The sequence below is a fragment of the Dermacentor albipictus genome, chromosome 1, assembly GCF_038994185.2.
Source record: "Dermacentor albipictus isolate Rhodes 1998 colony chromosome 1, USDA_Dalb.pri_finalv2, whole genome shotgun sequence".
NCBI classification, from domain to species: Eukaryota; Metazoa; Arthropoda; class Arachnida; order Ixodida; family Ixodidae; genus Dermacentor; species Dermacentor albipictus.
The window spans coordinates 346,273,972-346,300,889 of record NC_091821.1 but is presented as its reverse complement, the minus strand read 5'-3'; the positions used below and the strand labels follow the sequence as shown (position 1 = coordinate 346,300,889).

Sequence of the window (26,918 nt, the reverse complement as noted above, 5' to 3'; positions counted from 1 at the left end):
CTGCATCATTGTTGGTGCAGACGTGCACAGCTTTTAATTCATACTTTCGCTTTATTTTTGCAAATCTTTGGACAAGAGCATTAGAAGCACTTGCGGCAGCTGCCTCATCCGTATTTTCTCACTTCAACATTGTTTTAGATAACCACTGTGAACAGCATGCACACAAACAATATATTTAAATATACACACAAGACAAAGTTTATTATATTTAGAAAGAGATAGAGGTAGCCAATTAAAAATTATTTCTAAAGGTATGGATAGCCTATGCCTTGAGAATGAGTATGTTGCTGTACGTTCACCATGCTTCAAATTACTTAGCGTGCTTTTTTGACCATGGGAAAAACCTATAGACTTTAGTGGCCCCTTCAGCAGTCTTTTATCAATGGTGCGGGAAATGCACATGAAAGTTGTGTGTCTCAGTGTTGCTTCCCTTTCCAGTAAGCAATGCTAATGACTCATGAAGAAAAAGAAAAAAGAACTCTAATAATTTACAACATTTATTAGGGATGGGAACATCGTTGTCTGCATGCAAAGGTCATAAATATATACAGGGGGTCCCAATTAACTATCATGCACCGAGATTTAAAGAAAGGAGCGATGCATTACTCGAAGAAAACCTAGTGCATATTGTTTACAGTACAGTGGAGTAGCTGCCAGTAATTTTTTGCTTTACTGAGATTTAATTAGGTAAGTCTAAATAATTATCTAACTCGAGACATACTGTCGTAATTATCAAAGTGTCAGTGAGGCATCTGAAGGCACACCCAAAAAGACATCTAACTGCGGTATTTTCAGCCACGTACTAATTGCGTACAAAATTTTTTCCCGACTGATAAGTAAACCCTGCAAAATATAGAGAATACCACGGGACTGCACTCTCACCCAGATCATAAAGCTGTGCACTTGAACAGGCTACCTTTGAGTTATCCAGAACAAAATAATGGAAATAAAGAAATACATGGTGATCGAGCTGGTGCCTTATCTGCCGCTCACCGGCCGAAGTAACACATCACGTTTGATGTTAGTTGGAAACAAGCTGTGATAGCTGTCATTTTGGCATAAATAAAGTGTATGGTTGTTTTTTTTTTGTCACCAAACCTATCACCACAAAAGCAAACTGACAACACCGGTGCAAAGATTTCAAGGTGTGTTTTGCTTCATCCCGGTAGCCATGTGTTTCTTTAATGAGCAGAAGGTAAACATGATCCTTGCCTTGGGATCGACAAATGGCAACAAGAGGAAGGCCGCACACACACACATATATATATATATATATATATATATATCCATTCCACCTGCGGCAAGTTGTTTTTTCATCCACTTTAATTTCCATTAATTTATCATTACTTTATTTCGTTTATTAATCACATGCAATTTCCCCTATGTTGTACTTGGTGTCAGTGTTTGTTGGCTTCTCATTATATGACTAATAATTATCGGGTCCCTCGGTTAACCCCCTTTCTTCTCGTTTATTACTTACGAGGGTCTCGAATCCGGCAACATTGATGCCTTCAGGTAGCATATGTGGGTTTATTGACCAGTTGCCTTCACCCGAAAAGATCACGTTCTCGTGACGCCTGCGGCAAAAAAGATATATATATATATATATATATATATATATATATATATATATATATATATATCAGTCATGGAAGCGTGGCAGTAGACCAAACACATCAGCTATCATCAGAAATTATGAAAAACTGACACAAACCGGCAGCTTCAAGAAACAGCGGCGGAGGACTCAATCTTTGAGTCCTAGCCTCTGCACGAATGTTGTAGCACTTATGGCCTCAAACCCTCCTGCTAGTGTGCGGAACGTAGCCTCCCAGGTACCTATTACCAAGTCATCAGCTTGGAGGATTCTAAATGAAGGCCTTTCACCCGTACCACCTTAACCAGCAAATGCTTATAAGATAGGGACCTGTACAATCATCTAGATTTCTCGAATTGGGTCCTCAGAAAAGCCAATGAGTCACCGGACTTTTTGAGCAACATCATGTGCACAGATGAAGCCAATTTTCTCAAAAGCGCCTAGGTAAATTTGCATAATGCACACTATTTGAGGGTCTCCAATCTACGCTGGGTAAAGCACAATTGGCACCAGCACCAATGGTCGCTCAATGTGTGGTTCAGATTTTACGCCGCTGCTATAATCGGTCCCATTTTCTTCGATCACACACTGACTGGACAGCGTTATGTGAACTAAATCCTTGAAGGCGTGGTGGATGAGTTTCCCAGCGAAGTCCCGCTGCCACGTCTCTCACTTCTGTGGTATCAGCAAGATGGTGCACCTGCACACAGCAACAGCTGAGCATGAAACTGGCTGGATGGGAGTTTTCATGCGCAATAGATTGGAAGGCACGGGCCTGTAAATTTTTTGGCTAGACCACCTGACCTCTCTCCACTCGATTTCTTTCTTTGGGGTTATGTGAAAGATGTGCTTACATGATCGAGACAGGCGTGAGATTAGTTCAAGGTACGGATAATGGATGTCTGCCGTAGAACTTCAGCTTCAGTCATCGAGAAAGCCACTGAAGATGTGATAAAACGGACACGGTACTTCGTAGCTGCAAAAGGCGACCTATTCAAACACGTGCTTTGGGTAGCAGCTGGTGTTCAATGAAGCTTACGAATTCATAGATAATAAGGGCACACTGAAATCTGATGTATTTTTTTTGTGCAGAGATCCTGATTGCCAATTAAAATAATTTAGAAGTGGTATATTTACTTTCTTGAACGCACTGGTTTTACCTTTTCTCTACAAGTTGGTCGCTTCCCGGTCTATTTATTTCCCTTTTATTTTTTCACACGAACCTGTTTTTCAGTAAGTATACACTTTCATGAAAAATAAAATGGTCCCTTTAATTTGGCTCTGATCCGAAGCAAGTTTCTGGCATGAAATATAGCTTCACGCGCACTCTTTCGATGTAGTGCGAGCAAAGCCAGGATTTTGAAACATTCTGTGCCTATTACATTGCTTATCACATTTCATGTGTGGTCAGAGCACCGCTTCGGCCGCATTATCAACGTGCTTTTGTTATCAATGTGATCAGTTTGCCTTGAGAGACAGCTAATAAGTTTGATGTAGAAATGGCAGGAAGGAATAGCTGCTAAGCCATGAAACCTGCTGTCAGTGCTCCTTCCGTACCATTATCAAGGTGATGCGCTGTCTCTTCGGGCTTGTGACAGGCAATGCAGTTGCTTTCAATCAGCTTAATTGAGGGCGCTGCTTTATCATGCGGGTGGGAGCGCATTCACATAGTATTTTTCATATTTAATGAGGTTTCTTTGCCAGTCGGAAACTGTACACAATTAGCATGTCGCTGAAAACACCACTTTTAGATGTCCTTTTGGCTGTGCCTTCAAATGCCTCATTGACACTTTGATAATTAGGAAAGTACTTTTCAAGTTAGATGCTTAATTGCGTTTACTGAATGAACTCTCAATAACGAAAGAATTACTGGTGGCTACTCCACTGCGCTGGAAAGAATATGCACTAGGTTTCCTTCGAGTAACGCAACTGCTCTTTTTTTAAGCCTTAGTGCATGATAATTGGGGAGCACTATATAATTCACTCAGTAACTGAAATGAGGCCAAGTCGGAATCACTCTGAATCAGAATCAACAGCAGTCATATGCAACAGCGCTTATGCTCCGACTCTCAAACAAACAAACAAGAGAGAGAGAGGGGGGGGGGGCTGCAGTTTCGCCGGAAATGTGATGCAGTAGTAGTGATAGCCAAGTATGCGACAATTACACGAAGGAAGATTACACCAACGAGAGAACTCGGGCTGTGAAAGTGAACTGTCTCCTACTATGAGGTCTTATATATACTCATATAATGCCATCACTTCAGTGCTCAAGTCTTCGAGGTCACACAAAGTTTGTTCCAATGCAAGATAAAAAAAAATTATATATATATATATATATATATATATATATATAATGGGTGTGTGCATGGGGGGAGGGGTTCAGAAAGCTGGTTGGCCCTCCCCCCCACCGGGAAAAATGAAAACTGTCCGCCTGTGACAATACCAATACAGATCAAATTGAAGAACTCAAGCAACGTAGTGATAGTGTAGTGCGTGCATATCCTGTTCCGCTACGTCCTCAGATCTAGGAAAGAGCGAGGGGCAGTGGTTCATTTTCATCATTTACTGAAGTTTCAGCTTTATATTCTAACGTCAGAAGCACCTCCAACAAATACGATTCTTTATCTTCTGCAATTTACTCACATTCTGTAAAAATCATTGCGCTTACTGAAACATAGTTGCCTGCGCATGTCACTGACACAGAAGTGTTTCACAGTGCTGTGCAATTTTGTGTTTCTTGCTGTGATCGTACTGCACGCAGAGGAGGTGGCGTCCTTTTGGCAATTTAAAATGACAATCCATCTTCTCTTGTCTGTATGAGTGAAGATCTAGAAGCTATGTGGGTTTCCCTGACTCTTGGTCACAAAAACTTCATCATAGGCATGTGTTATCGCTCACTCTCTGCACAACCTACGTTTTTCCATGACCTACATGACAGTATAAACCTTGTTCACAAACGATTTGCTTCATCTCCGATCCTACTTCTGGGCGATTTTAATCTTTCAAACATAACCTGGAACGATAAACCTTCTTCACTCTCTCCCTTTTCATCACAAGCTAAGGAGTTTTTAGACTTGTGTGCAGTTTCTTCATTGTCACAACTAGTAACACAACCTGCATGTGTAGCTTCTAATGCTGCAAGCACCCTTGACCTGGTTTTGACACCCCACCCTGATACAATCTCGGAGATTACACACCTACCTGGTATAAATGATCACTGCCTACTTGCATTTTCAAAGAACGCTTTAACCTCCAAACGACATAAAATCAGAAAAACTATACATATTTACAGAAACGCTAACTTTACCACCATAAATAACAAATTAACTGCATTTTGCAACAATTTCCTTCTGAATTTTGAAAAGTGTTTGCTTCAGGACAATTGGGGCATGTTCACCACTAAAGTTCAGGAACTAACTGAAAAGTTCAAGAACTGAAGTGATGCAAGATGGAAATCTTGCATCATTACCTACAATTCTGATTCTCCTTGGGACAATACTGGTCTTAAGTGCTTATGTAACCACAAGAAATGCCTATATCACTCTGCAAAACACTCGCCAACTGCCACACGCTGGACTGCTTATAAGCCCACATTTGACACGTACCTAACAGCACTAAAGAATGCTAAGTCTAACTTTCTATCTAACATACTTCCATCAATGTTAAAGACTAACGTTAAAAAGTTTTGGGGTGTAATCAACTCCTTGCATGATGAGCACCTAACCCTGGAAGACCCAGTGGACATCCTTTTATACCTAAGGAGCAGTGCGTTGCCGCCCTTAATGACACATTTGTGCAAAAAAGTCCCCTACAATGACCGCCTACCTCCTACTTGCCAGTACGATTGTGTAGTTATGCCTCCAGTGATTGTAGGTACGGCTGGTGTGGCGAAACTAATTGATTCCCTAAACCAACACTGATTGCCTGGTTATGTCTCTATTAACTCAAAATTTCTTAAAAATACCAATGCCATTAGTTCAGTTATGCTAACAAAACTTTTTCAGCAATCACTGGATACATCTACTCAACCTAGCCAATGGAAAATCGGGAAGGTGGTTCCACTGTATAAATCAGGTAACAAAAATTTAACAGCTAATTATCGCCCCATCTTGCTCTCAAGCACTTGCTGCAAATTGCTCGAACATACAATTTTCAAACATCTTGTTGATTTCCTGGAAGCCAATGCATTTCTCACACCAGCTCAGCATGGATTTAGAAAAACATTTTCATGTGAAACTCAGCTTGCAATATTTACACAGAAATTGCATCGTATTCTCTATCGGTCGTCATTTACAGATTGCATTTCTTTAGACTTTGCTAAAGCATTTGATAAGGTCTGTCATAAACTTCTACTTCATAAACTTAGTCAGCTGAACCTTGATACTAACATACTGAAGTGGATTGAACTATGTTCACAATTAGCTTCTGCTTTACTCTCACTTTAAAGCACATGCTCCCCTAAAAATGTGCTGAGACTCCACAACCAACATGCTCATGTCAGCGATAGCCAAGTCATTGAACCATGATCTCCACCCACGATAATTACCTGAGAATGGAATCTTACGACTTGTGGCTAGCTATTTTGATTGAGCTTTAGATCTCCAAGCATGACAGATCGGTAGGGCAAATTGTTAGAGAAAATCTTCATTATGCTTCCATCTAACAAAAAGAATTAGTTTTCTATTACAAACTGCATTCTATGAATGGCTTTAAGAATAGGCCATTTATCTAAAATGTCAACATTGTTCACAGTGGCTGGTTTGCACACCCCTCTGTTTGGGCCTTGCATTAAAGAAATATCTAAATTGAAATGTACAGTCTTACCTTTGTGTAGTATACTGTTCTATGAAAAGAGCTTATACTGCAAAGCAATGAACTGTTTGTTTTTGCACATTAACATCTAGTACTGAATGTAGTTTTGATATACGTGACACATCAAACAAGACAAACTAGGACTACCTGTATATGCTAGTTTTTCATGTAGTCATTCAAGCAACAACAAGTTCATTTTCTGAGACTGGTGGCAGTAAAGTAATTTAGCATTTTGTCACTATAAAGGTTTAGTATACAAACAAGCTGGCATAAAATACAAGTGACAAATCTCTGTGTTATGTCAGTACTCTTAAACATTATTCAGTCTTGACAGCTCCTTGACTTCTGGGCGCCCACCTGTCGGGGTTGCTTAGTGACTGTGGTGTTGCGCTGCTAAGCATGGTGGTCACAGGATCAAATCTTGGCCACGGCAGCCGCATTTCGATGGGGGCAAAATGCAAAGACACCTGTTTACTTAATTTAGGTGCACATTAAAGAACCCCAGGTAGTCAGAATTAATCTGGAGTCCCCTACTACAGCGTGCCTCTAGGCAGATCATGGTTTTGGCATGTAGAACGCCAAAATTGAATTCAATTTTTTTAACTTCTGGAAGCGAGATTTCTTGTATATAATTAGGATACTTCATTTTTGGGTAGAACCTGAAAATTCCAGGCTTTTGCACCTTGAATAACTTTTGCAAAAGCACGGTAAACTTTATTTCACCTTGAAGTTGCACCCATTTATAAAGGGCAAGGAGAAATGCAGTGATATGAAGGCCGAGTTTTGTCTCTGTGTCACCATTCTGTGTTGGAAACAAATGAGGGAGTCTCACTTGACCTGGAGTTGTGCCCCTAGTGCATCCGCATAGAGAAAAAATAAAATAAAAAAATTTGGAGTAATTTTGCTGGGCAATAGCAGGGCATTTCAATGGGCCAGTGCATTGCAGTGAAATGTAAATGATAAGGACAAAACTCGGCTTACTATATGCCAACTCGCGCGCTTTTGGATCCCTTTCAGAACAACCAGTTCAGTCATTCATTCACTGCATCCCTCTGTGGAACTACTTCAATACTGATGTACATTCTCTAAAGTATTTGTTTAAACAATAGACAGTTTTAGTTTAGCATACGCTATAATATAGCGGGTCATTACAGCGCATGTGCAGAATGCTAAACGACCCATAGCATATAGCGTACGCACATCATTTCTCAAATTTAGCATTAGCGTCTTTGCGGGGTTTGCGTAGCTTGCGAAAAACATGGCAGTGGTCCCGGTTGTCCGCTTCAAATTGAATTTGGCGTTGCTTTTGTAAAATTCACTTAGTTTGTAGCAAATGACTGTGCAGACAGCTTTCACTTAGTGTCAGGCCGTTTTGACGACAGAGTATTATGGATAACCTTGTGGAGTTTTCGAGATCGCTTCTTGGTTCGAACGAGTCAAAGCCTAACCTTCGAGATGTCAGCGCCACCTATCGCTACAGTCGGGAGATAGCCCCAACAACGGCATATGGCCTCTGAGATCTGAAGGTATTGCAGGACAACTTAAACTGTAACAAACGTGCGCTGCAACGCTATGCTATAGCATATAATAGAGAGATTTAGGATAAGGGTCCCAAACGTAATAATTGGGGCCCCAAAGAAATAGCGTCGAAGCCGCTGCGCATGCGCGAGATGCAAACTGCATTTGGGTTTTGCGTTGGGTACGCTATTTCACCGATTTAGCGGGAGCCCAAATAGCGGCCCCAAAAGCTTTGCGTCAGCAAACATGGCGGCACCCAATGAAGCGACGGCTCTAACCTAGCACTAAACGGGGTTCGATTCGTGGTAACACATGAAGTTCGCAAACTAGGAGAAGTTACTGCGGTTATCGCTTTCTCTCAACTAGCGTGCATTGTGAAGATTTATTCATTAGATGCCGCTGATTCCGAATTCGATTGTGGATTTTAGGGCTCGATGGCCTAACACTGCTAAGCTTGGCTGGTGAAGGCACTTAAAGTAGGTTTGCTCAAAACTAAGCGCAACTAATTGTTTGCTGCTTACAGAATAACATCTAAATTGTAAATAAACACGAATACACGCCAGTAAATATTACTATTCCTATAATAAAATGGTATATCTTATTTAATTATTTCTACTAGCTTTTCTTTGACGCCGTAGTGGTGCTGTCAGCGCAAGACGCTATCTGCAAACGTAAAACCCTGTTCTAAAGCTCTTCGCTCCTGCGTGCCCCAATGCTAACACCCCCAAAGCTCTCTGGGGCCCCAAACTATTGGGGCCCCTATTCTAAAACTCCCTAATGTACACTATAGTTGCGTACGCTATACTATAACTGTCTAATACTTCCTAGAATTTGTTGTCCATGTTGTCTTCTATGTGTCTTTCTTTTGTGTGTGTTTTAACTTGCGGAAAAAACACCTCCTAGAATGAAGCCCCGGGCTTGCTGTCAGATCACCACTGCCTGCTGCCCCAACCTAGCGAATGCAACACTGATGTTGTTCTGCATTGCGAACTGTTGCTGTGATGTTGAGAGGATGTTTTCCTAACTAAGGTATATTCAAAGGCCTGACAGGTCCAATACATAAACACGGAAATGTCAAGAAGGGCTTGTAAGATAACGAAAATTGTCACACCTCTTCTGAAGCATGCTTGTGGGCACTACTATTTGTGCTTTTTTTTTCTCGTTAAAGAAAGTGCAGAAGATAAAACAAACATTTGATTGCCTAGCACGTTTCTATTTGTTCTCCTTGTTTATAAGGTTTTCTGAAAAGTACAAATGATGCTTGCCAACGACGATTATATAGATAAGCTTGTCACATTGACTTGCAAGCTGCTCTTATTGTCATTACCTATTCCTGTGAGTGATTTTTCTTGTTTAAATGGAAAGTTTTTGTCCATAAGTAGGCGATTGCCTCTGTAAATAGTTTGGTAAAGTTATCAGGAAAATCCTGAACTTTGGACTGACAGCCAACAAGAACCCCTGATTCCTCTCCACTTTTTGCCTTCAAGAATAACACCCACATTAAAAACAAACACATAAAATGCAGAAATAAAGGACTATTTGTTCGCCCACCAGTAGGCACTTTAGCAGCTATAATTAAGGTGCATTCTTCAATTGATTATTCATTGCAGGAATAGTCAAAGTTTGTTATTGAATAAGAGGCACTGCCCTCTGCTCTTACCAACAGTACACTCGACTGGTTACTTTCTAGCTCTCTGACGGGGCACTTTACATTTGTCTGGTTGAAATCAAGTGCTCAGAATACATTCGCCTGCTTCATTCAGAGTGTTCTCAGAGGTGCTCTCGCTTTTTAGTTTGCAAAGCAACCAAAATGCAACAAGATTCTGGTCACATGAATCCTTTAATTATGTCTCATTTTTTTTTTCTTTATCATGTACTTCTCTCTCCACCTTGCGGGTTTCCGCAGAACTATTACGTCATACTCTGGGAGCATATTGACTTTCGGCTCAGGCAAGGTTTCTCTGGCTTCAATCTTGTAGGGCTCTGCATCGGTGCAAATCGAGCCGGAATGTGTTCGGAACCAGTTAATGGTACCATAAAAGTGGTACGTAAAGTCAAAACACATTTACATATGCAGGGATTACTTCCAACAAAATATTTTAGCTGTTGCCTTGCAGCCACTTGTGCTCATTGTGTGATATGCTGCTGGTATGAGCTTTGGAGGGGCCATGCAGGGTGCCATGAATCAGGAGCTGTCCATAGCACCCGTGTCTTGCCATCGCTGCTTCCTGGCCAAGTCTTCCAAGGACCACGTTGTTGTGGTGCCCTCTGGTGGAGCCAACCAGGAATACCATAGATTGATCCCTGCCCTTTTTCGGGATGTGTCTACCATTTCTACAAAGTCACTGCTCAAGGTAAATTGCTTCCTACTGTGCTCCATGCCTCTTTTTCCCTCCAACACATGGTTGGTAAAAAGGATGCTTCCATGGCTTTTTGTAAATGCATTGTAATCTTTGCAATCCCTGAAGTTCACAGCAGCAGCAAAAAGAGAGAGAGAGAGAAAAATGAAAAAAGAAGTCTGCAGAAAGCTGTGATAACTCCATACTTTGAGTGCCTACTGTATATTTCATCAAATTTCACTTTGCGTGATGCTCTTCTGTCGTGGTCCTGCCATATGCGGTATCGCCACAAGAAGAATGTGCTATAGATCTGGTGGGTGCCTACTTTGCTATGCTTATCTACATTTTTTTTTTCATGTAGGCTTGCTCCATCTCAATTTATTTCCAAAATACATTCCCTCATGGACTGCAAAATTTGCATGTACCATGAAGCCTCAAAAAGATATATATATATATATATATATATATATATATATATATATATATATATATATATATATATATATATATAGAGAGAGAGAGAGAGAGAGAGAAAGAGAGAGAGAGAGAGAGAGAGAGAGAGAGAGAGAGAGAGAGAGAGAGAGAGAGAGAGAGAGAGAGAGAGAGAGAGAGAGAGAGAGAGAGAGAGAGAGAGAGAGAGAGAGAGAGAACAAACATGAGACTATACTGCACTTTCACATGCACTAAGTTAGGTGTAGGATGTCTGTAGTCAGGCACTCAAGTCTGTTGCCTTCAGGTAGTGAAAAAGCGCTCGAACTGCTTTCTGGGCTAGTGAACTTCGAGGCCAGGCTCCCACGTTCTTTGCTTCTATAAATGGCTTGTCATCCAGTCTATTCAAGGCACAGTGGAGAGTCTGACGTTGGTTGTCAAAGCGAGAACAGTGGCACAGAAGATGACTGATGGTCTCTTCACACTTGCACTTAGCGCACATTTGTGAGTCCGCCATTCCGATATGACAGCTGTAGGAGTTGGTGAATGCTACTTCTACCCACAGTTGACACAGCCGTGTTGCGTCACGTCGTGAAAGGTTTGCTGGTAATTTAATTTTCAGTGATGGGTAGACGCTGTATAAACGACACCTAGAGTTCTGTGGTGTATGCCAGTAACTTAACGTGATGGTACGTGTGAGACTGCGAAGCTCTCTTGCAGCGTCGACTCTCGATAAAGGTATAAGGAGTGTCGGCGAGTCAGCCTGGGCACGTCAGGCAGTGTCATCGGCGAGGTGATTACCAACGATGCCACAATGTTCCGGCAGCCACTGAAAGATGATATCATGTCCTTGTTCAGAAAGGCACTGGCAAGTTTCGTTGATTTTAGACAGCAGCTGCTCATAATTGCCACGTCGTAAACCTCGCAAGCTCTGGAGGGCTGCTTTTGAACCACAAAATATTGCCCATTTGTTAGGCGGTTCTTTTTCAATGTATTCAACAGCAGTGCGAAAAGCGGCAAGTTTGGAACCTGTAGATGTCGTTACATGTGGAGTCTTAAACTTGAAGACGACTGATTGAGATGGTATAACAGTGGTGCCCATCAAATTTTCTGAGACGGAACTGTTTGTGTAAACATGGATTCAGTTAGCGTATGAACAATGCAAAAGTTCCAATGTGATCTGCTTGAGAGCCGCGGTAGTCAGGCTAGCTTTCTTCATTATTCCTGGAACAGCAAGGTACACAGAAGGCGTTTTCAAGCACCACAGAGGGGATGGCGTTCTTGTTGCGGGTGAGTGTCTCAATGACAAAGAGTGTCGGTTAGCTGCAACTGATCTGGAGAATGCTGCGTTGGGTCTTTTCCGAGGCAAGTGAACGAGATGGTGGTTATCCAGGGACTCTGAATATATGGCAAACATGCGCCCGGAGTGCATCGATAGCTATATAGGTCATTATTGGGTGGTCTCTCGCGGTGGCAATTGTTGCTATGGTTGGAGCACTTCGCGGTAGTCCCAGACATATTCGAAGGGCTTGGCCTTGAATGCTCTGTAGGACATGGAGGTTAGTTTTGTTAGCATTGGACAGCACTGGTGTGCTATATCTCAAGTATCCTAGGAAGAGCGTCCTGAATAGTTGAAGCATAGATGCCACGGATGTGCCCCACGCTTTACCGGCAAAAAACCTTAGTATATGGGCGATAGAAGTAAGCCTCTTCTTCAAGTACGAGATGTGGGGGCTCTATGAAAGGTCTCTGTCGATAATAACGCCTAGGAATCAGTGAGATTTTGCGTATGAAATTGTTTGGTGGTCAATAGAAATAGGGTACCAGGTTATGGGCTTGTGGGTAAAAGTGACTAAGGGGTACTTCTCGGTCGAAATGATGAGGCCTTGAGCACCCAGGTATGATGATGTTAGGGTCACTGCTTTTTGGAGCCGTGCACGCACCTGGAGACGTGTAACTGCCGAGGCCCATATGCATATGTCGTCAGCATATATTGAAAGGTTTACTGTATGTGGTAGAACAAAGTGGGGCTAAGAACCCCACTCTGCAAGACACCACGACAAGTGTAATGGTCAGCGGTTCGGCCATCTGCACTGTGCACAAAGAAGGTTTAACTTGAATGTGAGGCTTCTTAAGCCACAAAATAGTGCTGTGCTTAAAAGTTCTTATCTGTGTTCATATATGCAGGATTGACAGAGCTCATGAGATATAAATGTGCGAAAGGGGTCATGCCAGCTTGGCGGCATTCCTGGAGGAGATGGGCCTGGTGTCACACATAACTCCACCATGTAGCTGAATGACACATTGCACAGTGCCGTGTTGTGAATAGCTGTTACATGTATATTTCTGTGTATCTTGATTACACCCTTTTATTTATTTAAAACGTTATTTATGATCATCACTTTATAAATATATCCCCTTTTCACTTCTTTGTATTTTCTTCAGGCCTAGTTTATGGTAACTTTCCTCACCCCTATCTTTTCTCTTAGGCTGTACCTTTCTCATGGCCGTGGGACAGTTCATGTGTTCACTGGGAAGTGAGGCAATTACAATGCCCGTACTCCTTAATTTCCACGCTCCTTTTGTCTTTGTCCTCAATGAAATGAACAACTACTGCCACTCACTCAAATGAAGTGCAGGAAAAGTTTTGTGGTTTCCTGCTGTCCTCAAGTTTCTGTGTGTGGGTGAATTTTTCTTTTTTTTTTGTGCAGCCATAAAGGCTGTGAACTGAGGCTTTATTTGTCAATGTGCCTAAATTGACATGGTTATACCATTTTTGTTTGTTTACTGGGTGATCTGACACCTTTAGAAGAGCTATATGCAGTGCGTAGATGCAGGTCATTTACCTTTACTTCATAGTTGGCTGCAGTGTCCAGTAGTGGCTGGCCAACAGACAAGCATATTGCCATCCTGGCCCGGTAGTTGAATCATTCTAAGCTCTCGCCTGGCCGATCATCATCTTTGTCAGTGGTTATCACAAATGGCTCTTGGTATAACTGTTACAGTAGCCTCCACACCAGCGCGCAGTGTAATGAATAAAGAGAAAGAATTGCATGAGGCAGTGTGAAAAGACAAGCAAGAAAAGTTTGTATACAGTCCTCACAAGTGTTCTGGGTGAGCAAGTGTAGATGAAGGGGGAGCATATGTGGCTGTTCACAATATGTGGCATGTGACATTACAAATATCTACAGTATGTACGGTCTCTTCGAGGAGGCCAGGTCATGATGTGTATAGAGCACCCATTGCACAAGATATGCCTTTGCTGTCTGCAGAGTCAATAGGCCAAAGTTTACTCAGTTTCATAAGACCTTTGCTGCTGCAAATGCTGCAAGCTCAAGTGTAGTTTTTATTTAATTGAATAACACATATGAGTAAAAGTGCTTGGTTTTTTGTCAACCAGCAAGCTTTCTGACGTTCATTTCTTTTTTCTTGCAGAAATGCACTCTGTAAAAGAAAGGAACCAGCCATGTAGCACACTGCATACTGTGTCTTTCCAAAAGAAATCACAGTGCATCTGCAAAAGCATCTGAAAATCTCTCAGGGGGACCCCTGTAATCATTCAGTCTGATATAACTATTAACAATTTTTCTACTTGATGGAAACAAATGTTGACACTATGTTGCCTAATACATTTTCCAATTAATGAAATAGGTATTTTTTCTGTGCATGTTTATCCAAATTTAAGCTACTCTGAATCAGTGTTGCAGAATGGGTGCCCCCATTCCATTCTGGTGAATCAGAACTTGCAGCAATTCCATTCCTTTCAGTTCCTCGGAATGAAAAAACTTAGCCCATTCCCAGTCTGGGAATGGCCGGGCAGTTCAATTCCATTCCTGTGATTCCTCAATGTAAGAAAGGCATCTTGGTAGTTTATCGAGTTACCGATAAATGCGCCATGAAGCTGATGTCATAAGATGCGTTAAGAGCTGCAAAAATACGCAAAACATGTTACCAAGGTCGAGGGATAGTAGCTTGGTGACATATCTCATGCAGTACAACCACCCTTCTAATTCCCATAGGGGCAGTTTTCCCGCTGCCTATAGTATCTGCATGGCAGCATGTTTTAACACCTTGTAATGTTTTCATATTACTTAAGCTTAAATGTGTTAATGCTAAAATGACAACATAGCTTATTTTTGCTTAGTTGTCCTTGTGATTTTTAAATGCTGCAAGAAAGGCCACAAGCAGTGCAGGGTGGAGAAAGAAGCTTTATTTGGTTTTATTTGTCGAAATTTTGCAACAATATGTCATCAGCTAAATGGGCACTTCGTCGTTTCATTTTGAAAACCCGAAGTGTAAATGATGGCTGCTTCAACGGTTAGTTATAAAAACAAAAAAAGTGAGATGGAACAATTGCCTTCTACCCCTAACTATGTGTTGTGCTTCACAAACATAAGCTGCTCGAAAGAGATGCTTGACAGCCGATTTCGCTTCGCTGTCATTATCAGAGATGCTGTAGAAAACACGCATTCCACGTCAGCTGATGTCGCATTCACAGTGAAAACTGCCCTTGCCAAGCGGGAAAGCAAGGAAAAGCGGCTAGCATTTGCTTTTCAGTAGGTCAGGGGCTTAACCGCGTCTGCACAAGTTCCCTCTGTAAGGTAAAGAGAAATTTTTCCTGCACTGGATCCAGGCATATTGTCTTTGTGAGCATTTTCATTTTGCCTGATGTTTTTAAACATCAGTCTGCTTGGCCCTGCTTCAGAGTCTGCATTCGCGATGGTGCTGGCACTGTTCTGCCCTAACAAAGGAAGCCCCCTCCCCAGCATAGCAGAATGCATCTGCTGGGCTGTTGCAGCTGAGCACCAAGAAGACTTAAACTGCAGGTCTAGAAGGGCAACCATAAAAAAAAAACAGAGTCAGTCCATGTGCTTGCGAACCACTTCTCCAGGCTACGCTGTAGGCCTTTAGCCACCTCTTTGCAAAGTGTACCTTTGCTTAAGATTTCCGCAAGGAAAACTTCAATATTTCAAATGCGGGAAGCAAAAGCCCGGCTGTCTTGTGCCTTTTCTGCAGCAACTCTGTGCTTCCTCTACAGAAGAGAGAAGCTCAATTAAGTCTCTCACCAGCCTCAGTTCATATTTAGCCAGCTTAGCCTTCTTGCACGCATGCAGAGTTTCTGTCAGGCCTGGATGACTAAAAAATGTGGTAACGAGCTCTCTCATCATTCGTAGCTGTGAGTTACACCTTGTTGCATTGTGAGATTCCAAATGCAGACCGGCCACAGTCAACACTTCTTTCGTGTGAGTGGTGCTCTTGCGAATAGATGCAATGATGGCACTGCATTTTTGTACGACTCCCTCGGTATTTGGGTCCTAAAATAAAGCAAGTATAACAATTAGTGAATATTGCCAACGCAAGTACAGATAGCGCAAACAGCAAACATGCAATGCAATAAAGTTTCAGAAAAAGAATGATGGCGTATGTAATTGTACGGTATTGCACTCAACGACACATTCATACTCTTCAAGGCTGCATTACACAAAATAAAGTGGGGACAGACACGGCCGTTTTCTCCAGCCCTACGATAAATTGAGGGCACATTAATGCATAGGCTGCACCTTCCTGTTCTTTAGGAATAAATGTCATGCACATAGTGCCATGGCTACGGCACTACGGCTGGTATTATCTTAGTGAAATGGGCTTTGTAATTCAAATAAACATACTAGCAGTAGACTGCTGCCTCGCTGACTGGTCTTATATGCCAGGCATCTGTGTTCACGGGCAGATCGATTTGTACTAGAAGGAGTGACGTACACAGGATATCATTTTTCTGGGTGGGGGAGGGGGAGTGTAAGGCAAAAGAAAGGAGAGGGAGACCAGAAAAAGAGAAAAATAGCAAGGAGGCACAAAGTACAATAAGACAAAAATAGCTTGAACAAGGAGTCAGCCCAATCCAAATCTTTTAAAATGTAACTTCGAGGCACTGCGGGTGCTCTTTGCATAATGTGCCAGTTTTGTTTTTGTTTGTCTTTAGAGGTATTTCAGAATGGTTGATTAACGGGGTGAGGGCAGACCTCGAAGTCGCGTAACCTTGGCGCCTGGCCTATGGCAGAAGAATGACCCGCAGCCACTATTTGATAGGAAGCAGAGTTTGTGACCTCAGCCATGGCAGCAAATCCACCATGAATCCTCAAGATGAAAAAGTGAAGCATGCTCGAAAATTCGGCTGAACATTAGCTGGGGGTAGTTGCATAATAAAGCTTTAAAGCACCAAAACTGTAATGAGCACAGTTATCTGCCCTTACTTTTCAAACTGCAATTATTATATTCGTACATTTTTGTCCATGCATTCATGGTAAATTATTTAACAAGGCTTGGCCCAAACAATTGTTCATCAATATAGTAATAAATGAGCGATGTATCAATGCATATAAGATTAAACCAATATGTTATTTAATAACACATGCCTGCCAAATGGCGAAGTTTCCTTAAGCTGCAGGCTATGGGCGGTGCAGCCAAATCAAAATTGCTCCAACTGATGGAACTCACTTAAAAGCTCCTTGGTTCAGCGTTCCAGGCAGTCGTCAAAATTGTCATCATCATCGTCCTTTTTAGTCTCCCACCCAGTAAATGCAAATGCTTTTATCGTTGATGAAGCGTTATCTGTCACCACGCAAAGAACCTGGAAAATGAAATAAAAACAGTTAACGGAGGTGAAATTGAACGAAAATGCATATTTCACCTCGTCAGTGATGTTCCACTGCAGCAACGCAGCGCCATACTCGGAGCGGATCCGAGCATCCGCGTGGCTCCCCATCAGACGAGTGAAACTGAGGAGGTACATGTGAGCCGAGAAATCGCTGTCCATGAATGTTGCTTCTACAGCCAGGAAACCCTCCGTAAACCGCGACGTCCACACGTCTAGTGCGATACAGACATGCTCCGCTCCCTTCAAAGACGGATGATGTTTCGGCGTGCAGCGCTGATACTTTCCCGGGCAGGAACTCCTCTCTGAGGTCATCCTGCGATGGTGACTTGCAGCCCGGGAAGGTGACCTGAATCTGAAAGAATACAAAGCAGTTACCTTTATGAAAGGCGGCTTACAATATTGTCAAACTTAGCGTTATGAACTGTTTGAATAACTCGCTCTCGACAACACGAAAGGGCTCCATTTCAGTGCAAATCATGTAGATTATGGCGTTGTCAAGAGCAGCCTTTCAATAAACAGGAACAGAGCTGCGCCTAGCGGTGAAGGCCGACATTATCTTTGACTGCCTTGTCAGCCCTTTCTCTTGTTGTGTGTGCTCACGTCCGTGCATTCTTTTTAGGTGCCGAATCAAATTAGATGAAACTCCGACTACAGCATGTATAGTTTCGAAGCAAAGCTTACAGCATGCAGCATGTTTGTTTTCTTCATGGGTAACTTCAAAAAATTATTTCCGATGGGCCATGTTGGCGGACTTATGGCGTGCGTGAACTGCTGGGCGCAGGAGCCAGCATGGCAGTGCGTTATGGAAGCGTCTTTTATTTAGCAACAGAAGGCTGGAAAGGAGGGTGGGGGTAGCCAGAAAGCCAAGGTGGATGCTTCGAAGCACTGTCTAGCAGTCACAGTATGAGCAAGCTACTAAATGAACCATTGGACATCTCTAGCCGCCCCCCGGACTTCCCCCACTCTAGACCAGAGCTCCCTAGAACAGAGTGAATGTGGGTTTTCTTTGGCGTGAGTCCTTGCGTTGGGGCTCGAGGAGGTGCTGCCGTGGCTGCAGTTGCATGGGCCCTACTTCTTTGGCTGGCTTCCCGAACCAATTCTTTCAAAAGTTTATTCTCTCTCTCTGTATGGAGGGAGAGGGCACACAGTTCACCATGTACGACTGTGTGCTGCGCTGACCTGCAGACCTTCATCGACAGAGTTTTGGGAAAGGTGTCCATGTGTCTAGACAGGGGGGACAGTATTGCAAATTGGTTGGGGGGGGAGGAGTACAAGGCGAGATGGTGTACAAGCTGGTATGCAAAACCTTGCAGTGAACACAAGCATTGCTCCAGCGTCAATACACATCACAACTTAGAGAATTGGTTTTTTGAATATGCATCCGAGCTGCCGATGGCGACAGAAGCAAAAACAAAGAAGTGAACGGTGGGGAGACAGCAGGCGGTCGGGGCGAAGGCGTCGCCCAGGTAAGAAAAGAAATCGCAAGGTGCAAGGGGAGGGAGTTGAGTATGCCACCATGATAGTTCCGTACGACGAATACCAACTGCTTAGAGCCGTGGTTGCACGAAGAATTGAGATAAACTTCGGAGCAACTCAGTCTATAAGAACAGAACTGTAGTAGGCGCATTGCTTATAAATGTACTGTGCTTGTAATCAGCCAAGCCATTCAGAAATACTGCTTTATTGTTAAATTCGAGGCTCTTACTTACTAATGTTTGAACGTGGCCTGGTTAGTTCTCTGGCATATTTTGACAAAAGAACAGCGCGTAAACGAAAAAGCACTCTATTTTCGGAAAAAGACATAATTCCATTCCCGTTCCGCAAAAGACACTTAATTCCATTCCCATTCCATTCCTCCAAGTGCTGTTGCCATTCCATTCCCATTCCATTCCAGGGTTGTGAAAATGTGAAATTATTTCAGAATCATTACAATGCTGGAAGGGTAACTTCGGAACACTGCTGTCAATGCTTTAATGCATAAGGTGTGTTTCACCTAAGAGCCACTGACAAAATGGTGTTTAACTGAGCTAATTGGTTCATTATTTGAGGATTGTAGCAGCAGAAATTGTAGAGCACAGACACAGAAAGGAACAAACAGACGTGAACATAGCTGCTACAGACATAGACGTAGATGCACGGACATAGACATAATGTAGACGTAGATGTAATGTAGACATGCTATGGACTTCAATGTAGCAGCTATGTCCGCGTCCATAGCATGTCTGTGTTATGTCTTCGTTTACGTCTGGAGGTGTGCACCTATGTTCGTAGCAGCTATGTCCAGGTCTATTCATTCCTTTCTTTGTCTGTGTTTTGCAATTTCTGCTGCTACAATCCTTGAAGCCAATGACAACTCTGTACACAGCTGGTCTTTGTTATATTGTATGGCCTTTGCTCTGCGCTGCTGGAATTTAGTAGGTGTGCAGCAAAAAGCCATGGGCTCTAATGTTTTCTCTTGGTGCGCACCTCTATGGACTATCTAAACAAAGAAAATGTCAAGAAGTTGGGGCTAACAAGAACACATTATTGTATTTCCACTGTCGCCAGTTTATATGAAGTTGATAGGGTTTCGAATCGTGTGCCTAATTTGGGGTCTACCCCATCTTTTTGATGATCGGGCATGAAGTGACGTGACATTGCACTCGAGATGTACTACTTGTAATAAACGCCCTACTCTAGACCATCCTGTTTGCATTTCATTTGTTCGCAATGGTACATACTAAGCCCCCTGCAAAAAATTGAACGATCACATGCAGATCTTACCGCATCATTTTCCTGCTTTAATCACCTCCCCTCTCTTACTCCCCTTTCACTGCCCTTCCTTCTCTTCTTTCCTTTTCTTGTGCTTAACATGCTGGTACTACTCAGCTCGTTCAAGAGCTGTCCAACTCGCTGACGGAGCACAGCCTACTGATGCGCCTGGTGGGGACGCCCAAGGACGGCCTCCTTCAACGGAGCCGCATGTGTACTCTGCAATGCCGCTGCTGCCAGATGGCACACTGCCTGAAGGCACATTTTGTGGATGTTTTCCGTGGGTGCGCACCTTCTTCCTTTTTCCCGTCTCACTCCAATTTTCACGTGGCTGTTTTGCTATTTCTGTGGCATGTACTTGTTATTACCTACTGCAAATGACCTTCTCTCTGTGCAGAAAGCATTTTAGCGCATATGATCATCATCATCATCATCATCAGCCTGCTTATGCCCACTGCAGGGCAAAGGCCTCTCCCATACTTCTCCAACTACCCCGGTTATGTACTAATTGTGGCCATGTTGTCCCTGCAAACTTCTTAATCTCATCCGCCCACCTAACTTTCTGCCGCCCCCTGCTACGCTTCCCTTCCCTTGGAATCCAGTCTGTAACCCTTAATGACCATCGGTTATCTTCCCTCCTCATTACATGTCCTGCCCATGCCCATTTATTTTTCTTGATTTCAACTAAGATGTCATTAACTCACGTTTGTTCCCTCACCCAATCTGCTCTTTTCTTATCCCTTGACGTTACACCTATCATTCTTCTTTCCATAGCTCGTTGCGTCGTCCTCAATTTAAGTAGAACCCTTTTCGTAAGCCTCCAGGTTTCTGCCCCGCACGTGTAAGACACAGCTGTTATAAACTTTTCTCTTGAGGGATAATGGCAACCTGCTGTTCATGATCTGACAATGCCGGCCAAACGCACCCCAGCCCATTCTTATTCTTCTGATTATTTCAGTCTCATGATCCGGATCCGCAGTCACAACCTGTCCTAAGTAGATGTATTCCCTCACCACTTCCAGTGCCTCACTACCTATCGTAAACTGCTGTCCTCTTCCGAGACTGTTAAATATTAGTTTTCGCCAGATTAATTTTTAGACCCGCCCTTCGGCTTTGCCTCTCCAAGTCAGTCAGCATGCATTGCAGTTGGTCCCCTGAGTTACTAAGCAAGGCAATATCATCAACGAATGGCAAGTTACTAAGGTATTCTCCATTAATTCTTATCCCCAATTCTTCCCACTCCAGGTCTCTGAATACCTCCTGCAAACACGCTGTGAATAGCACTGGAGAGATCGTATCTCCCTGCCTGATGCCTTTCTTTATTGAGATTTTCGCATAGGATAAGTACACAGAAAGAGATGAAAGACTTTGCTCTGTGCTGTGATAACTGTCGTGTGCAAAATATTTGTGCCTTTGTATGGGGCTTTGGAACATTTTCATAACAATAACCTGGAACTGTAGCTTTGTGTCTTCTATAAAATGAATTCATTCCTCGCAAGTTCTGAGGTTCAGTGCCAATCAGACTTTTAGTTAGCATTGCTGCAATTTCTTTTACAGTTCAATTTGTCTTGTGATTTTATTTTATGCCAAAGGTTTTAAATAATATATACTTTGCAAGCACTAAATAGCCCGCATGAATTTCCCAGATTAAAGCAGGCATGAATGATTAAGTTGTATCCAGATATGATATGACGTTGGTGTGGGCACATGGGTAGCTGCTATACTCGGCTGTAGCTATCAAGGATGACGACACCACACCGTGATTAAAAATTGAAGTTTAGTACGTATTTAATTGAAACTAGCCTAGCCACCCTACCCACCCTACCCACTAGAAACTCTACCCACCAAGCATTCCAGGGCATGTGCGTCTTGGCTCAGACAGTGCATTATGCACCATGGTGGTGCACTTTCCCTTAAGGAAAGTTTACACCCTTTGGGGCTTGTCTTGTCCCAAGGTAATAATCGTTATCTTGTATGCCTTTTCTTTCCATAACACTGTGTGCCCAGTACTTTCATGTCACAAATGACATAATCATATCTTTGTGACACAGCATTCTTGACAGGAAGGTTGTGAGTGAAGAGATTTAAAGAAGGGAAATGCAAGCAAGATAGATGACGATTATTGTCTGGGAACAAAATACGACTCAAAGGGTGTAAACTTTATTAAGACAAAGTGTAGTTCATCCACTGGCTACTGAGATGTTCCCCATGATCTTTATATATAGGACTGTTTTGTTCACTGGGCTGTGCTGAGCATGTTCTCCTGATTTCAGAGGTGTGCCGTAGTGCAAGGTTGACATGCTTTCTCTCATCACTGGACAGCGAGCTTTTACCCAGGTTTTTTTTTCTTTCATCCTCGTCTCATGGTAATTCAGGATGGAAACCTTGTCACAGCCTGACGTTGTGGAGCTGGGCAAGTCCCTGCGCATCTACATGGCCTGCTTGCACTCCATGGAGCAAGAGCTTCTCCAGACTGCCCACCTGTTCCAGCTGTTCCCCTTGCACTCCACCCCAGGTAAATCTGATTCTCATCTACCTTGCCACGTGCCTTCTTTAACGGGAGAAAGTTTCAGTTTCCGTGCCTCTTCTGAAAATGTCTATTACACTTTGATTTAATCACTTTTGGATTGTGTTTACTTTGGTATGCTGCATTATAAATTCATGAAAAGGAATGCAGGCATATATCCGAAAGTAGCGTGAAGTTCATGATCCTCCACCCTTATGAATTTATACAAAACTGATTTGCTCATTCAGTGTTTCTGCACTTTCAGTTGGATTCCCTTAGCTCTCACTGTGCCATCTCCTAAGCCTCCCGGTTAGCTCAAATGGTAGAGCAATTTCTTCAGAAAGGCAGTGGTGCTGGTTTTGAATCCTACCCAGAAAAAAGTTTTACTTTGACTGTGAAGCTTTTTTTCCTGAGGAAGGCAATCTGGTTTCCTTTGTAGCTTCATGCTACTTTCAGGCAGTGTTGCCATACTTTTTGTAACATCTGGCTCTAAACAAGTAGCTAAACTTTTTCTAAATTTTCCTGTGAAGTCACTAAAATTGTGACTAAAACTGTCAAGTGAATTTTATGTAGGCATATTGAAATGCTATAAAATAGGCCAGCATGGTGTAATAGATCTCCCAGAACATTTCACATTCGTCTAGTGTCCCTGCGGGTGAGTAATAAATGATGGATTTACCAGTAGGGTGTGGAAGACCCTTGTTTATACATTAGTAAAGCAAGGGTCTTCCACACTGTAACAAAACACTGCATGATGACAACTGAAATGCTGCATTTACCTTCAGATTTTAAGATTAAAATCCAGCACAGTTTAAAAGAACACTGGTCACGTGAGTTTCCTAAAGCTTTTGTAGAATGCATGCAAGAGAAATGTAGAGAATGAAGCTAGTGAAAGGATGTGTTCATTGTCTGCAGCTAGATGACTTGCACAGTGCGCTACTATTATAGGAGACAGTGACAGTCCTTAGAGGAGAGCAGCAGTTAGGGTCACTTTTATTTTGCGAGTAGAGATGTCATGTAAGACATACTTGCACTGGAACCATGTATGTGTAGCATAACATAATTGCATTGTTTAGCTAACATCAGCTTACACCAATAGAAGCAAATCCATTTGGGCTTAATTTCATTTCTGGGCAAGCTTGCCAAGAACTTGAGTAGTGTAGCATTGCAGTCAAAACAAGATTGAAAGCACGAATACACTTGCTTGGATAATAATTGGGATATAATGTTTCAGTGTAGTACGTGATGCTGTTGGAAAACGTGGAAAGAAGAGATTGTCTGAGGGTGACAACCGAGTTTGTAAAGTGGAGTTTGAGGTGGTCATCACGTTGTATCTGCCGATCATGATGGCCGAACATCTTGACTACTCTTGCACTTTCTCATTGCAGATGGTTCGGTGAAAGCTCAGTTTGTGCACACGGGGACTACTGGTGGCATGGAGCAGATGTTCAGTGCTGTTTGTGAGTCCCTGATGTTGTCCACGGCTGACAAGTACCGGCAAGAACGGGAAAGCTGGAAGCAGCTGGCAAAGTGAGCGTTGCATCAAGTGTGTTCACCATTGCTGGACTGTAGCGCACACAAAATATGAAGGACACAGGCTGATATAACAAAGAAGCACTGATGCTCTGCTTGTCTTTCTTGTCTTTTGTGCGCTCTGCAGTATAACCGTGAATCATATTACTGACCTGCCCAACTGTGTTGGACAAAGCTTTTCACCAGTCACTATCATTGAAGCCACAGTCATAACTGTATGGATTATTAACTGGAAAGAATGTCTTGTGCTAAACGCCTTTCTGCTCTTTAGTGGCCTGATTCCATTAGATATAACCCCAGGAGTATGGAGACCAAGAGTAGAAGTGACACACACTCATTAGGTTTCATTGCTTTATTAGAAATAATGTTTGCCCAATAAAATTGTAACTAGCCACATGACGATTCTTTCTTGCCTCTGCAATCTTTCTACCAATAGCACAGCTAATGCTTCCTCTTATTTGCATGCTCTTATGGGGCATTCTCCGGTTACATTATAGGGTGTACCCTTGATGTGTGTTACATTTTTGCACCCAGGCTTACGATGGACATACGTGCACTCAGTGATTCGTTGCATACGGATGCGGTTCTAGGCTCCATGGTTGACTATGTCATCTTTAATCCAGGTGTGCCCCATTCCTCTCATCTACCTTTTTAAATACGTGTACCTGTATGGCTCACCTTGGTGAACTTGTGATTTTACTCCTTCAAATACCCTTATATGTATCGTACTAGTTTGTCCTGAAATAATCTAAACTAATGGAGCCCTCTTAAAATGTGTTGCTTCTGAATGTACTTATATAATTTTGTTTATTGTAGCCTTAAAGGCCTGGCGCCATTACTTAAGGTGAGGCCTACAACAGGTAGTACACCATATATGAAAGGAAACACCAATGGCACAAGGGAAATAGGTTAGGCATATGAATAGCATTTAGTTATTATGCAAGTACTGAAAATGAAGAAGAAAAAAACAGTGAAATAAAATAAGCTATAAAAGAACACTGAGAAACTGGGAAGTCAATAAGGCAGTGGTAACGGGGGCACCAAACCGGAATTTTTTCGGGTTCGGTTTGGTTCGGGTTCAAGCCTGTCAGGTTTGATTCCAGGTTCCGTTCCTGAGCACCATTCTGTTCTGGTTTGAACTAGTTTGAACTGGTTCAAACGAGTTAAAATGAGTTCGGAGAAAAAAAGAACAGGAGTGTTTTTTTGTTTTACTCTTTTAGTGCTACGTTTTCGTTTCTCTGTACCGTCGGTATAAAAACAAATTCACAATGTAGGTTTCTTTTCGTAAATGTTGTGACTTGGCCAACTTAACTGTACAATCCACTGCGAAATGTTTTTCATGGGAAGCCAATGAATAAAAAACTAACTGAAGCGAAATAAAAGGTTCGCAGGGACACTTAAAGCTGCTTACGTATGTGAATGTGAAAGCATTACTCTTTATGGGCGCAAGTCTTCTTATTAATTTATTTTAGGTAATATAATTAAATTTTATTTTATTCTTGGCTCATAAACCTGAAGTTTCATACCATGCATTTGTTTTGTGATACTGCTAGAGCATCGCATGCATACTGTGAAGACATGCGATCGTTCCCTACCTGCGGCAAGTTGTTTCTTCACCCACTTTCATTGCCATTCATTTATCATTTTTTAAGTTCAATCAGTAAGTACAAGTAATTTCCCCTATGTTGTACTTGGTACCCTTGTTTGTTGGCTTCTTATGATATGGTTAATAAAAATCGGGCCCCTTTGTTAACGCCCTTTCCTCTCATTTGCTATTGAGAAGGGCATTCCACAGGGCTATTGCATTGGGGTTGGGGGAAGGAATAAAAATATCTGTCATCGCTGACGTGTGTTCGTGTGTTATAAAGTGATTGTAATAGAAGCGTGAAGATAATCTTGGTGGTTTGAGTAACAGATGTTTTGATTCCAGAAAAAGGAGTGCAAGCGGGGCATAACTGGGGCTTTGCAAACACATTTGTTAACAGTAAAAGCAAATCATGCATTAATCAGGTTCCTTTCAGCCATTTATGTCTGATGCCAGGCTGCTGCTATGAGTGCGAAAAAGAGACAACAGGACCAAGTGGACTTATCATGTGATGATGTTTGTGAGCAAAGATTGCCTTGCCTTTTCAGATGACAAACTGTCGAAAACTCACCCACCCAGTGAAATGGCGCAGTCCAACAACCTGAGGCTGCTTGGGCCTGCCTCTGCCACCAGTTCTGAAGAGAATCTGGTGAGCTCGATCCCAGTAATCTGTCTCTAGAATAATTTTTAATTTCTGGCAAAGGAAAGCAAGCTCATGCTATTGGTCCCTATCTGTTGGCTTATCTTTTTTATAAGCTGGTTGTGCAGAGATGGCTCTTTGTTGTCAGCAGAGAACTTTAATTGTAGCCCAAGGTATTCCACAGAGTCACAAGTTTACACAAATTTTTGCATTTATTTTTTGTGGAGTGCCTTCTGCTGTGTTAGGGCCAAAGAAGTGTAAGAATTAATGGTAGCAAGAGCCCTCAGTGCGGCACTTATTTCTCTTGTACTTTCATTCATTGACCATGCATACTTATCATTCTTGTTGATATTACCTTGACATTGAGATGACGTAGTTTGCTTAGTGCCACTTAAGTTGTGTCAGTTTATGAGAGGAGGCTTCATTCGACCATTATTGTAATCATCATGGCGTGCAGAAAGAGTAGCAGTAACAGCACAATGATGAGTCTGAGAAATTATGTCGACGACGCAGTGCCTTCCATATTTGTCACTATTACCAAAGGTCGCCTTAGTGCAGC

At 42.5% G+C, this 26,918-nt stretch overlaps 1 protein-coding gene across 14 annotated transcripts in view; it reads left to right on the top strand.

The window, feature by feature from the left end:
• The window catches only part of LOC135915985 (uncharacterized), a 73,718-nt gene that overhangs the window by 2,047 nt on the left and 44,753 nt on the right, over positions 1-26,918 (top strand). For 13 of the 14 annotated variants that reach the window (XR_010568946.1, XR_010568950.1, XM_070531769.1 and 10 more), the window contains exons 2-7: positions 10,099-10,278; positions 20,213-20,379; positions 22,471-22,610; positions 23,990-24,131; positions 24,669-24,757; positions 26,268-26,368. Coding sequence is in view for 12 of the 14 variants with exons in the window: in XM_070531769.1 (XP_070387870.1) it covers positions 10,099-10,278; positions 20,213-20,379; positions 22,471-22,610; positions 23,990-24,131; positions 24,669-24,757; positions 26,268-26,368 (819 nt within the window). In the remaining 2 variants the exon portion in view is untranslated. Of the gene's footprint in view, positions 1-10,098; positions 10,279-20,212; positions 20,380-22,470; positions 22,611-23,989; positions 24,132-24,668; positions 24,758-26,267; positions 26,369-26,918 lie in introns of those variants that run through there. The other variant, XM_065449918.1, reaches the window with a different exon arrangement.